Source organism: Sinocyclocheilus grahami, unplaced genomic scaffold, assembly GCF_001515645.1.
Source record: "Sinocyclocheilus grahami isolate Dianchi unplaced genomic scaffold, SAMN03320097.WGS_v1.1 scaffold345.1, whole genome shotgun sequence".
Classification (NCBI taxonomy): Eukaryota; Metazoa; Chordata; class Actinopteri; order Cypriniformes; family Cyprinidae; genus Sinocyclocheilus; species Sinocyclocheilus grahami.
This window is the reverse complement of record NW_015505524.1, coordinates 985,573-998,985: the sequence shown is the minus strand read 5'-3', so window position 1 is coordinate 998,985 and position 13,413 is coordinate 985,573. Positions and strand designations below refer to the sequence as shown.

The window sequence follows — 13,413 nt, the reverse complement described above, 5'->3', positions numbered from 1 at the left end:
ACGGCTAATCAAAATGGTACTTACTTGCGCTTATCCAGATTTCAAACCGACTTAAAACTAAAAGATTACCTTCTCTCGCGCAAACTCATTCGGGAGTGGTGACTTTCCACGTATTCCCAACTTCTGAACCTGCTCGCCTGAAGTTATGGTTGATTGCTCTTCAGCTGGATATCAACACACCCATTAACGCAAACTATGCCAGAGCACGTACACGCCCGCCCGCCCCCGCAAAAATATATCTTATCTGGTCCCGCTCCCTCCCGCGACATTCATGTTTTGTCCCGCTCCCGGCCGCATAAAAGTAATCTATATAGATTGTTTTAAGTACATTGAAGAAATTTACATGAAATGGTTCTGTAACATCTCCTAATCTCCACAACATCCCAGCATAAACATAACAAACTACTACCGATAAAATATTTGTTATACTAAGCATCAACATTCACAACCACTGTTATTTTTAACGGAAAGCAAGCATGGGCTGCTGCGTGCATGGTTTGGCATGGCAGAATGCGAGCAGCACACTTCCTTTATTATCTCAAAAAGCTGACATCTCAGTTAATCGCGATCTCATAAAGCTCTGTTATAACACTAAACATACTAAATATATGCACAATGAATCTTTCAGAGTGTCTAAAACGAGAGGATTCGTGAGCACTGCGGTGAGTAGATTCTAACTTGATCACTTCTGATTGGCCATTGCGTTCCAGAAATCAACATTTGAGTCTGTGATTGGCTACATTATAAATGGAAACTAGGCTATGTCTAGTTTGCTCGTTAATCATTTTAATGTTAATATTAGTTGTTCTTTTTGCTTTATTGCAACAGATAAATAACAATTTATATGTTTTAGACCAGGGGTGCCCAACCCTGCTCCTGGCGATCGACTGTCCTGCAAAGTTCAGCTCCAACCCTAATCAAACACGTCTGAAGCAACTAATTAAGGTCTTCAGGATCACTTAAAAATGAAAGGCAGGTGTGTTTGATTAGAGTTGGAGCTAAACTTTACAGGACAGTCGATTGCCAGGAGCAGGGTTGGGCACCCCTGTTTTAGACACTTTGTTTAGATTATTTCTATTTTGCTGGAGTCCCGCGAATCATTTTATTCTCCGTGCAAAGTTCAGCTCCAACCCTAATCAAACACGTCTGAAGCAACTAATTAAGGTCTTCAGGATCACTTAAAAATGAAAGGCAGGTGTGTTTGATTAGAGTTGGAGCTAAACTTTACAGGACAGTCGATTGCCAGGAGCAGGGTTGGGCACCCCTGTTTTAGACACTTTGTTTAGATTATTTCTATTTTGCTGGAGTCCCGCGAATCATTTTATTCTCCCGCATCCCGCACACACACGAGTCTCTTCCCGCCTGCACCCGCGCTCGCCCATCAAGAGTTGTCCCGTGCCACACCCTGTTGCGTTGGGTCCCGCGGTACTCCCGCGGGAGTGCAGGTCTCTAGCACGTACACACCTCACGCACCGGATGCCGTGTGTGCGCTCAAAGACAGTTGGACATAGTGGTGTATTAGAGGTAAAATATTATATAAATACTGTTCCGTTTCTGGCCCAAACCGATCGTTTCGTGTCTTAGGACATCAATGTGTCATCACGAGCTACAGGGTTTAATGTGGATTTGTCTGTGTGTGTTTTTTTTACTCTCATAGATTTTGTTACCATTGCCATGCATTATACGACTGATAGACTGCAACGGTTGAAGTTAAAAATCATCATGTGTGTTCTAACTGAAGAAACAAAGTCACCTACATCTTGGATGCCCTGGGGGTAAGCAGATAAACATCCAATTTTAATTTTTGGGTGAACTATCCCTTTAATGAGCTTTATCATTTGGTGTCATCTTCTAGTCTGGCCCTTTTCTGTCTGATTAGAGAAATGGAGGAATTTTTGAAGCGTCAGACCGTCTTGGACTACTGTTGAGGCCTCTTGAAGTGATTGTGGTTCAGAATGGATGGAGACATTCTCCAAGCATAGATGAAGAGACACTTAATCATTTTATTCCTGTTGCTAGGATCCACAACTATTCATTATATATGACTGTCATTCACTCACAAGGTCGTCTCTGCTGTCACTATGGTTTCTGCTTGTACTGTACCACTGAGTCTGTAGTCCACAAGGTGCTTTTCTCTTCATTTTGACTTCTTAGAGCTTTTAAACAAGCCTGTTAATTTCAGTGCAAAAACAGCCACCTTTTATCACATGTGAGTCATGTGATCTCATATTCTATTTTTTGGATTCATTAGTATTATTCACAAAAGCCTGTTCTTTCTTGTTATATTTGTATGTAGAATGTTGATCAAAGTGGAAAGTCTTAAATTAGCCAATATAGAATTTGTGGTGAAATATCTGATTTAATCTTGTGTGTGCGGTCCGGATAAACCCAATGTTGTGGGGACATTTGGTAAAACCTGATTTAAAAAATGTATGAATGAAGCGGGCATTAAATGTGTTTATTGCACTAAAAAATGGCCAATCCATCCTATTTTGGGTAACTTTAAAAAAAAAAAAAAATAATTTAAGTATCGGTTCAGGCACCGTTTAGGCACGGAACTGTTTTAAAAGTATGGATTTGGCACCGGTATCAGGAAAAACCCAAACGTTACCCAACCCTATTTAGAAGATGTCTTTAAGATGTTTATGATTTAGAATGAATGTAAAACTAACATCTTAAAGACGTCTATCAGATGTTTGTACACCGCAGATGCTTTCCAGATGAAGCGATCTTTAACAGACATCTTGCAGACATACGTGTGCTATCTGGGTAAAAATCGTAGGCAAAATGTTTCCTGTGAGGGTTAGGGGATAGAATGTACAGTTTGTACAATATAAAAATCATTTTGTCTATGGAAAGTCACCATAAAATATGAAAAGCCAGCATGTTCACACTGTTTGTGTGTGAAGATAATTATGTGTGTGAGTATGCATGAGTCCTTGCATGTGCGTGGGTGAGTATCTTTGAAAGTGGCTAAACAACTTTGCCTTATTCTCTCATTGTTTTGCCTAGATGCATTTGGTTAAGTGGCACCTTGGAAAACATTTAGGCCTCGCTTTTGTAGAGGAAACTTTTGAGAGGTTAAGTAGGGCTGCATCCGACTAAAGATTTTTCTAGTCGACTTGACTAGTAGTCGACTAAACATGCAATTAGTCAAGTAATCGTACATTTTTATTAATTTATTTAAATATATACTGGGGGGTGGGGAACTGAACAATAATGATCCTTTAATATATAGCCTAAATATATAAAGCTTGCCGCAAAGCACAGGCAAATGTAATGACTATGTGTTTGGAAAAATAGCCAGGAGATATTTAAATTATTTATTAATAAACTAGTGTTTTCTCAGTCAGTGTGTCGGCTGCAAAGGTGAAGTTGACAATGTTCTGCAAAACAGTGACGTGCCTTCAGAGAGAAATGCAACACGGATTACATAATCAGAGAGAACTTGTTTTAGATTTGAATTGGTTTATTTTAGAGTAGACATTTTGAGCTTCCAGTACATATATTTCTCATGTCTGTAAGGCAAGTAGCCTATGAGTTTCGCCACGCTTGATTTTTGTGGCGTGCTCCAGTTTACGGCAGAAAGCGCACCCTGTTCTTTCTTTCACAAAAGCACAACGTCTTGTTGATATTGTGAATTTATACAAATAAAAGTAGACCCTTTACAGTTTCGGATGATGCATTACTCTTATCTGCATGAGCAAAAATGATGGCGGCACAAACGTAGCACAAACGAATGGCATAGTTTTGGTGATTATTTATTTTAATGGGGTGTCATCATTTACTCACCCTTATGTCATTCCAAGTGTTCCAAACCAGATCTTGTTCTGCAGGACACAAAAGAAGAAATTTTAAATAATGTTTCAACTGTTTAACTTTCCTAAGCTCAAAGAACTGGGTGTAAAATTAATGTATATCTGAAGGGAACTCACTGTCTTCAGAAAAGTTTAAATTCCATTTTCTTTTCATCTTAGCTCCATTTGATGCCTAATAAAGTAGTGTTTATAAGCGCAGCGCTGCTTTGTGTAAAGGGGTAACCGCTGTATTTGTGCTTCTCTATAAGCATAATCTACTGTTTTGTACACCGCAGATGCTTTCCAGATGAAGCGATCTTTAACAGACATCTTGCAGACATACGTGTGCTATCTGGGTAAAAATCGTAGGCAAAATGTTTCCTGTGAGGGTTAGGGGATAGAATGTACAGTTTGTACAATATAAAAATCATTTTGTCTATGGAAAGTCACCATAAAATATGAAAAGCCAGCATGTTCACACTGTTTGTGTGTGAAGATAATTATGTGTGTGAGTATGCATGAGTCCTTGCATGTGCGTGGGTGAGTATCTTTGAAAGTGGCTAAACAACTTTGCCTTATTCTCTCATTGTTTTGCCTAGATGCATTTGGTTAAGTGGCACCTTGGAAAACATTTAGGCCTCGCTTTTGTAGAGGAAACTTTTGAGAGGTTAAGTAGGGCTGCATCCGACTAAAGATTTTTCTAGTCGACTTGACTAGTAGTCGACTAAACATGCAATTAGTCAAGTAATCGTACATTTTTATTAATTTATTTAAATATATACTGGGGGGTGGGGAACTGAACAATAATGATCCTTTAATATATAGCCTAAATATATAAAGCTTGCCGCAAAGCACAGGCAAATGTAATGACTATGTGTTTGGAAAAATAGCCAGGAGATATTTAAATTATTTATTAATAAACTAGTGTTTTCTCAGTCAGTGTGTCGGCTGCAAAGGTGAAGTTGACAATGTTCTGCAAAACAGTGACGTGCCTTCAGAGAGAAATGCAACACGGATTACATAATCAGAGAGAACTTGTTTTAGATTTGAATTGGTTTATTTTAGAGTAGACATTTTGAGCTTCCAGTACATATATTTCTCATGTCTGTAAGGCAAGTAGCCTATGAGTTTCGCCACGCTTGATTTTTGTGGCGTGCTCCAGTTTACGGCAGAAAGCGCACCCTGTTCTTTCTTTCACAAAAGCACAACGTCTTGTTGATATTGTGAATTTATACAAATAAAAGTAGACCCTTTACAGTTTCGGATGATGCATTACTCTTATCTGCATGAGCAAAAATGATGGCGGCACAAACGTAGCACAAACGAATGGCATAGTTTTGGTGATTATTTATTTTAATGGGGTGTCATCATTTACTCACCCTTATGTCATTCCAAGTGTTCCAAACCAGATCTTGTTCTGCAGGACACAAAAGAAGAAATTTTAAATAATGTTTCAACTGTTTAACTTTCCTAAGCTCAAAGAACTGGGTGTAAAATTAATGTATATCTGAAGGGAACTCACTGTCTTCAGAAAAGTTTAAATTCCATTTTCTTTTCATCTTAGCTCCATTTGATGCCTAATAAAGTAGTGTTTATAAGCGCAGCGCTGCTTTGTGTAAAGGGGTAACCGCTGTATTTGTGCTTCTCTATAAGCATAATCTACTGTCAGTGAATATGCATTTTCATTCAGCCCATCTGCTGTTTTTGTTTAGATGCAAAAACAGCAGATGGACTTTTGTTTGTGTAGATTTTATAATATTAAACCTTTTATTAAACTTTTTTTTTTGTTGCAAAACTTCTATTATTTTAATTGTAAAGTTTGTTCATTTTACAGTTTGGGATGTTACCACTAGAGTCTACAACTACATCCAACATGATATTATTCCTGAACAACATAGAATTACACAATATTTTCTTTATAATGGTTTGTAATTGAAATGCAGACAAATTGTGTGTATGTATATTTCTTTCTTTTTTTTTATTTATTGGAATCAGTGGCAGTAATACAATTTAATATTTTACCAAAAAAAAATAAAAAAATACAGAAACTACAGTAGGCTTATTATTATTATTATTAAGGCAGGCTGCTATTTTTTGTTGCCCTTCCATCTACTTCTATTTGATACAAGTATTATGAAAAATTGCACCTTAGAGCAAAAAATATTTTTTGTCAGGATGACTTTTGTAATAATTAATTGTATAATTTTACTCTTCCATTAATGGTTTTCATGGGTGAACCGTAAACTTTCTGGTTTGTTAACTGTTGTACACTTGGGTTATAAAATTAAAGGTAGGGTAGAGGTCAGGTAAGGTAGATGCTAACAATAGCAAGCTAGCTTTGAAAGCATAAGATCCCACCCTTCCTGCATAATCACTCCAAAGCCACGCCGCCTCCAAAACACAAGAACGTGCACAGGCAGACTAGAGGCTAACCGGTGACGCGATGAGAGACGGCGATGGTGGAGGGTTGAATGCAACGCTGTCAGATTCCCTCATGTCTCATTCACCAATGAGAAAACATTACAGTACAAAGAGCATAATATTACAATAATAACGCCTTCCATTCTCGCTCGGTCTGCAATAGTGTAATGAAACGCACTGATGACCTGAAACGGTGCTTGGAGTAGGGCTGGACGATATGGCCAAAACTTATATCACAATATGTTTCTTAATTTCGGTCGATACGATATAATTCCGATATCGATATGAACACTATTTTTAAAAAAGCCTCGCAAAAACACTGCCAAGAATGCCCACAACAGATGTCTGTGCATACAAACTTATGGAAAATGAATTTGCCAAGTCTATAACACCTAATATAAACCACATAATATGTTATAAAAAAAACAGCACAAACTAATTAATGTTTACCTTTTATTTGTATTTAGCCTTCATACAAATGAGAAATGTGAAATCAGTCAAATAATCGTCTCAGACTCACCTAATTAATATTAATATCTTTAACTTCAAACTATAGACTAACTACCAGTCAAAAGTTTTTAATGTTTTTAAAGAATTATTTTCTGCTCACCAAGCCTACATTTATTTGATCCAAAATACAGCAAAAACAGTAACATTAAAATATTTTGTCTATTTAAAATAAGTTTTCTCTTTGATAATATTTTAAAATGCAATTTATTCCTGTGATTTCAAAGCTATATTTTTAGCATCATTACTCCAGTCACATGATCCTTCAGAAATCATTCTAATATTCTGATTTGCTGCTCATTTATTTATTTATGATTTAACACCATGTCAACAGCAGTGGCTATATTCATGGCAAGAGGGAACATTTCAGTTTCACAATTCAGTCATATATATCATTTCAAAACAGTTATATAACAATTTTGTTTGAAAATTATTTATATATATATATATGTATATATATGTATATATGTATGTACAAATATACAAAAACATACATATAATAAAAATAACAGGACCAAAAGTAATAAGAACAATTATATAATCTTTCAGCTTAATGCATGACAAAAAAATTTAAATCGTCCCAGGAGAATTCTTTTTGACTTGCTGCTTAAAAATCATTGTAGAATAATCATAGAGTAGAATTTTTTCAGGTTTCTTTGATGAATAGAAAGTTCAGAAGAACAGCATTGATCTGAAATAGAAATCTTTTGTAACATTATAAACGTCTTTATCAGCACTTTTGATTAATTTAAAGCATCCTTGCTAAATAAAAGTATTAATTTCTATAATTTCTTAACAAAAAAAAAAGAAATTATAGCCTACTGACTCCAAGCTTTTTAACGGAAGTGTATAATGTTACAAAAGCTTTTTATTTCAGATAAATGCTGACCTTTTGGATTTTGGACCTTTCTATTTATCAAAGAATCCTGAAAAAAAGTACTCAACCATTTTAAATATTGACAATCAGCAAATCGGCATATTAGAATGATTTCTGGATCATGTGACACTGAAGACTGGAGTAATGATGCTGAAAATTCAGCTTTGATCACAGCAATAAATCGCATTTTAAAATATATTCAAATAGAAAGCAGTTATTTTAAATAGTAAACATATTTCCAATATTTACTCTTTTTGCTCTACTTTGGATTAAATAAATGCAAGCAGAAGAGAATTCTTAAAAAAAAAAAAACTTAAAAATCGTACTATTCAAAAACATTTGACTGGTAGTGTACGATGATTATTCTTATAGATTGAAACAAATGTGCTTTAGCCAGTATAAAGAGTATGAAAATTGCTCTGAGATGCTGCAGAAAAAAAAAAGAGCAACAACAAAAACGTTGCTGAAGACGGGCTTATTATTGAAAATGCAAACTGTTTGTCTGCCAGCAGGAGGCGCTTTGAGAGCGGTAGAACTAGCGGTTTCTCCAGTAATGGCTGTAATCAAAGCAGTTCCGCTCATGAACACTTCATATCAGATCAAATGAAAATGCCATCGAACCTTTTGTGAAGACAGTCCTTTCCCTTCAGAGATACATTCATATAAAACACCCGCGCCGTGTTTTGATTTTGAAACGTGCAGTGCTCATGTTTATTCAACGAAGTCAAATGCCACAAATAAATCAGTGTATGGCAAACACTGGTAATGTATATCAGAAATGTGTTTAAAAATCATATCACCGTTATTGAAAAAAAATTATATTGCGATATATATTGATATTGAATTATTGTCCAGCCCTAACTCGGAGGTATGCAAATACATACGCTGACAGGCAGGTAGGGCAGCCTATCGTAGCCCTTGGACTGAGGGATATGATTGGAGGAACATTTTATGGTTCCTTCCACAGATGATATAAAGTGAAGTAGTGAAGTGAAGTGACATGTGGCCAAGTATGGTGACCCATACTCGGAATTATGTGTGCCTGATACAAACTAGGGCTCTCAAAATGGCTGAAAAACTCAATTCTAATTGTTTACATAAATATTATCAATATTCGAATTTAAAAGGCATCATTTTAGTTGGGGGGGGAAAAAAGCTGTTGGCTTCTCTCCTGAGGCCACAAGAGGGGGCATCGAGCTAAATATTTTGCACGTTTCTTCAAAGCATAATAAAATAACACGACTATCTTTGCATAATGCTTATAAACCATATATAAATAAGTTGCTTAAACAATTATATGTATAGTTTAATACATAGGACCGAAAACCAATCACAAAGAGTACTTTCTTCATTTAAAGACTTGAGATGCAGTGGGATGGGGAAAACAGCCATAAAGTCTTGAGATATGTTTTTTTTAAAAGTTGAACTTGCATTTTTACATGGCTTTCTAAACATGCAGGCTCTTTTCTGCGAGACGCGAGTGCAATGGTGATAGATGTCCCTCTAGAAAATGTGATAAATTTGTCTCGTTGTCAATATTCACAGTCAAGCGGGGTTCACACTGCCAGCAGTTCGCTGAAACAAAGCAGCTGGACATCATTGCGTGCAGGCAATTTCCGGCAAAAACAAAGCTGTTTTTAAAGCTATCTGGGAATGGCTTTCTGAAATTTGTCTCTGTGCTTTAAGCTTTAAACCCGTAGCCAGCTGACAGCCTCACTTTACTATTACTCTGTATTTTCTTGTATGTTAGATTGACTGACATTGAGTTACCACTAATTCCTTTTTCCTGCTTCCACAGGGTCTGCCTCCATGCTGAGATGTGTGCTAGCGACCTGTCCGATAGGCTGAGCTTGCTCTCTTTACCATGTAACTGCAAAAAGAAGAATGCATTATTCCTCCACTAGTCCACCTGTGGCTCCAGGGGAGCCTAGCGTCACCCTGCACCCCACGCCCAAGGTGCTGACCCTGTCAGCGGGTAAAAGAGTCATGGAGAATTCCTCCGCAAAACTCAACAGCTCGCTAGAGTTCCTGACTCTATCGGAATACATAACGCCTTCAACTGTTTGGCAGGACCCTGATCAGGGCCTGAACTTGTCCCTTCAGGTGTTCTTCTGCCTGGTCATCATCTGTGTGCTGCTGCTGGCCTTTCTCGGAAACATGGTGGTCTGCCTCATGGTTTACCAGAGAGCCGCTATGCGTTCCGCTATTAACATCTTGCTGGCCAGTCTCGCCTTTGCTGATATGATGCTAGCAGTCCTCAACATGCCCTTTGCGCTAGTCACCATGTTGACCACACACTGGATCTTCGGAGAGGCGTTTTGCCGCATGTCGGCTATGTTCTTCTGGATGTTCCTGATGGAGGGAGTAGCTATTTTGATGATCATCAGCGTGGACCGCTTCCTAATCATCGTGCAAAAGCAGGACAAGCTTAGTCCACGCCGGGCCAAAGTGTTAATTGCGGTCTCATGGTCTCTATCCTTCTGCTTTTCTTTCCCGCTTTCCATTGGCCATCCTGCCCTGTACATTCCCCCCAGAGCACCACAGTGTGTTTTCGGCTACACGGTGGAGCGTGGTTACCATGCTTACGTGATGCTCATTATGCTGATGTTCTTCTTTGTTCCATTCCTGGTGATGCTGTACACGTTCATGGGCATCTTGAGTACTCTTCGCCACAACACGCTGCGCATCCACTCCCACCCCGACTCGGTGTGCCTCAACCAGGCCAGCAAGCTGGGTCTGATGAGTCTGCAGAGGCCCTTTCAGATGAATGTTGACATGAGCTTCAAAACGCGTGCCTTCACCACGATCCTCATTCTGTTCTCAGTCTTCACCGCATGCTGGGCTCCGTTCGCCACCTACAGCCTGCTGTCCACCTTCAGTCGTGCGTTCTACTACCGGCAGAACTTTTTTGAGATCAGCACGTGGCTGCTGTGGACCTGCTACCTCAAATCAGCCCTGAATCCTCTCATCTACTACTGGCGAATCAAGAAGTTCCGTGACGCCTGCCTTGTTCCGTGATGCCCAAGTACTTCAACTTCCTGCCGCAGCTTCCTGGCCACACTAAGAGACGTATCCGCCCCAGTGCTGTTTATGTGTGCGGGGATCATCGTTCTGTGGTGTAGTGGAGGACATTTCTGAAACCTCTTTTGTAAATGTATAGTACAATCTTATCAAGCTGTGATATGTTTGGTCTTTCTTCAAACTGCAGGATGTTTTAGCTGTAAAAGATGGTACAGATGAGAAGGTTTACAGAGCCTGTACATTAAACTACTTTGATTGCACAATGTTTTTTATAGGTTTTAGATCTTAATAGAAGTTTGTTCATATATAAGTCAGGTGCTGCTATATTTGGTGAAAATGTGCAATCTTATGTTTTATGCCATGAATGTAATACGATTTTGTCTGCTGTACTTGTTTTGTTTTTTCCTGGCTTTGTGAACTGTTTTACATTTCAACATTTTCTATTTAATTTTATTGTTGATTGCTCAGCTATTCTGGTTTTAATTATTTTCAGTGTTGAAATAAGGGAAAGGCATTTGACAAAGGTATAAGCATGTTCCAAACTGATAAGTAGATGACTTTGTGGAAATCCGTGATTTTTAATGTGAATTTTAAAATTGTGATTTCCATGCCTGGAAGTGAATAAAATCATGGAAATGGATCAAATCAATTCATGGAATTCCTGTTGTCATATTTTTTTTTAAAATTCCTGTTCTCACAACTAAATGGAAATGTCTCCTGTCAATTTGTGTACAGTACAAGGTTGTATATATCATATGAACAGCAACTGACCAACTGCTTGTTGCTGACATGCCATTAAAAGTAAACAAAAACAACAATGACCAACCAACCAGCTGAAGGATATGATTTGATTGTTTTTTTTCCCTCTCTCTCAATATCAAATGGCAAGCATTTCAGAATAAATTAACAACTATTTGTCATGGAAAATCAGTTGAGACCACGGCGAGGGGTTGTTTTGCTTCTACAGTGTCCGTCTGAGCCTTTGTAGTGTGCCGCCTTCATTTTGATGATGATTTGTTCCTGAGGCTACCCGGGCTGGAGGTAAACCCTAAAGCTTTTTGAATCTAAAAGGTAATTTTCCTTTACTAATGTCCCTTGTGGGGTTCATTATTTCTCCAGCCACTTCTAATGAGGATGCTGTGGGCTTTAGAAGCTCATCAGAACCAAAGTGTGGAACTCTATTACTTAGCAACAGTATGTATTACTTGGCAACCAGCTTGTATTATTCAGAGTTAGACTCTCTGGTGGGAGTGTTTGTTTTTTGGAGATGCCGCTATAACATTGACATAAAACATGCTTTCTCAGAGAAGTTTTGTGAATTTGTAATGTCATTCAAAATAATTAGATGCTTTAAAATCACCCCATCTTGAATGATTTTTGTTGGTTTAACCAAATGGTCATGAACCAGTATGAGGTTTTCTTTTTTTAAAGAGGGTTTCCATCTTGTTAACATTTTAAAGAGTTTAAGCTAAAATACAGTGTTCTTGGAATATAAATGTTCCACCATGTGAGGTATAGACCATGTGGTCCATAAAATGAAATAATGAGAGAGATGTTTTTATTTAATGTTTAAATGCACAAAGTTGTATGTATGGTCATGCCAATGGGTAAATCAAGCTTAAAAATTATACACATTTTTAAAAAATTACACATTAAATTGCATTACATTTTAATTGTAATTTCAATTTTGTAAGTGTCCATTTGAATTACAAATCTGCATGTTTGTTAGCTCGCTTCAGATTCAGGAAATGTCTTTGAATTTTAGTCAAATATGAATAGTGGCTGGATGATGCTCAACATGTCTAAACACAACAACAACAAAAAACATTTGTAAATTTCATTGTATATATATGTTCATTTTAGTTTTATAGAACCACATTTATCACTTTTATCACACAGAACAAAAATATAGAGCAGCCGCACACCTTAATGTCATTATTTTTTTTTTTAAAGTAACTTGTTGCTATATTGACACCGACTTTTAAAATGCTTTATTTCTGTCTACATTTTATTTCTTGAAAGTGATCATGTAACTTTCATTCCTGTATATTTTATGAATATGCTTAATCAGATCCTATGCACCTGTTGTTCGTGCAAGTAGCTTTAAAGTGTGTTCTTACATTTTTAGAAGCATATTTATGTTCATTGGGAGATGATACGGTGGCCGAGAAGTGCAAAACAAATCACAATTCTGAAAACAAAGTAACAAATTACAAACGCAAATGCAAGTCTAAAAAACAAAACAACAATTCAGAAAACATAAGTCAGAAAACACAATGACAAATCTGAAAACAAATTAGCAAATCAGAAAACACAACGACAAATCGGAAGAGGTAGGTATAGTTTGAGACAGCGCCATTGGTTTGGGATTACTCACCACTGACTGGACGAGACATCTGTCAATCAACGTATACAGGAAGAACCAGCCGAAGAACAGCAGAGTCCTGGTAGAAAGTTCGGAGATGGTATTAAAGTAGCTCAGTTTAAATGTTAAAAGGGTTTTAAAAAAAAAAAAGTTTGGCAAAAGGCGGGATCGAACCCGGGTTGATCGCGTCAAAAAGCCGACAACACGCACATAACCATCTGTGCCACTGGAGCTGATTATGTACAGCTGCTTTTAAAGTGTTGACTAACCCAATCACATGTTGGCGAGCGGAATTACTGCCAACAAGGTGGGCTATTTGCACTAAGTGTAAATAGACACTCCGTATTTTTTATTCCATAGTAAGGGCAATTCATACAATACATTTAAACTGAGCTACTTTAATACCATCTCCGAACTTTCTACCA

At 37.5% G+C, this 13,413-nt stretch overlaps 1 protein-coding gene across 1 annotated transcript; it reads left to right on the top strand.

The window, feature by feature from the left end:
* Positions 1-9,392: 9,392 nt before the first annotated feature.
* On the top strand, positions 9,393-10,620 carry LOC107548287 (probable G-protein coupled receptor 63). Its single transcript, XM_016228919.1, has one exon. The coding sequence runs from the start codon at positions 9,487-9,489 to the stop codon at positions 10,618-10,620; it is 1,134 nt and encodes a 377-aa protein (XP_016084405.1). The 5' UTR covers positions 9,393-9,486.
* The last annotated feature ends 2,793 nt before the right edge of the window (positions 10,621-13,413 follow it).

Excerpts from the sequence above, each read along its gene's own strand:
- LOC107548287 (XM_016228919.1), top strand. The coding sequence starts at position 9,487 with ATGCATTATTCCTCCACTAGTCCACCTGTGGCTCCAGGGGAGCCTAGC.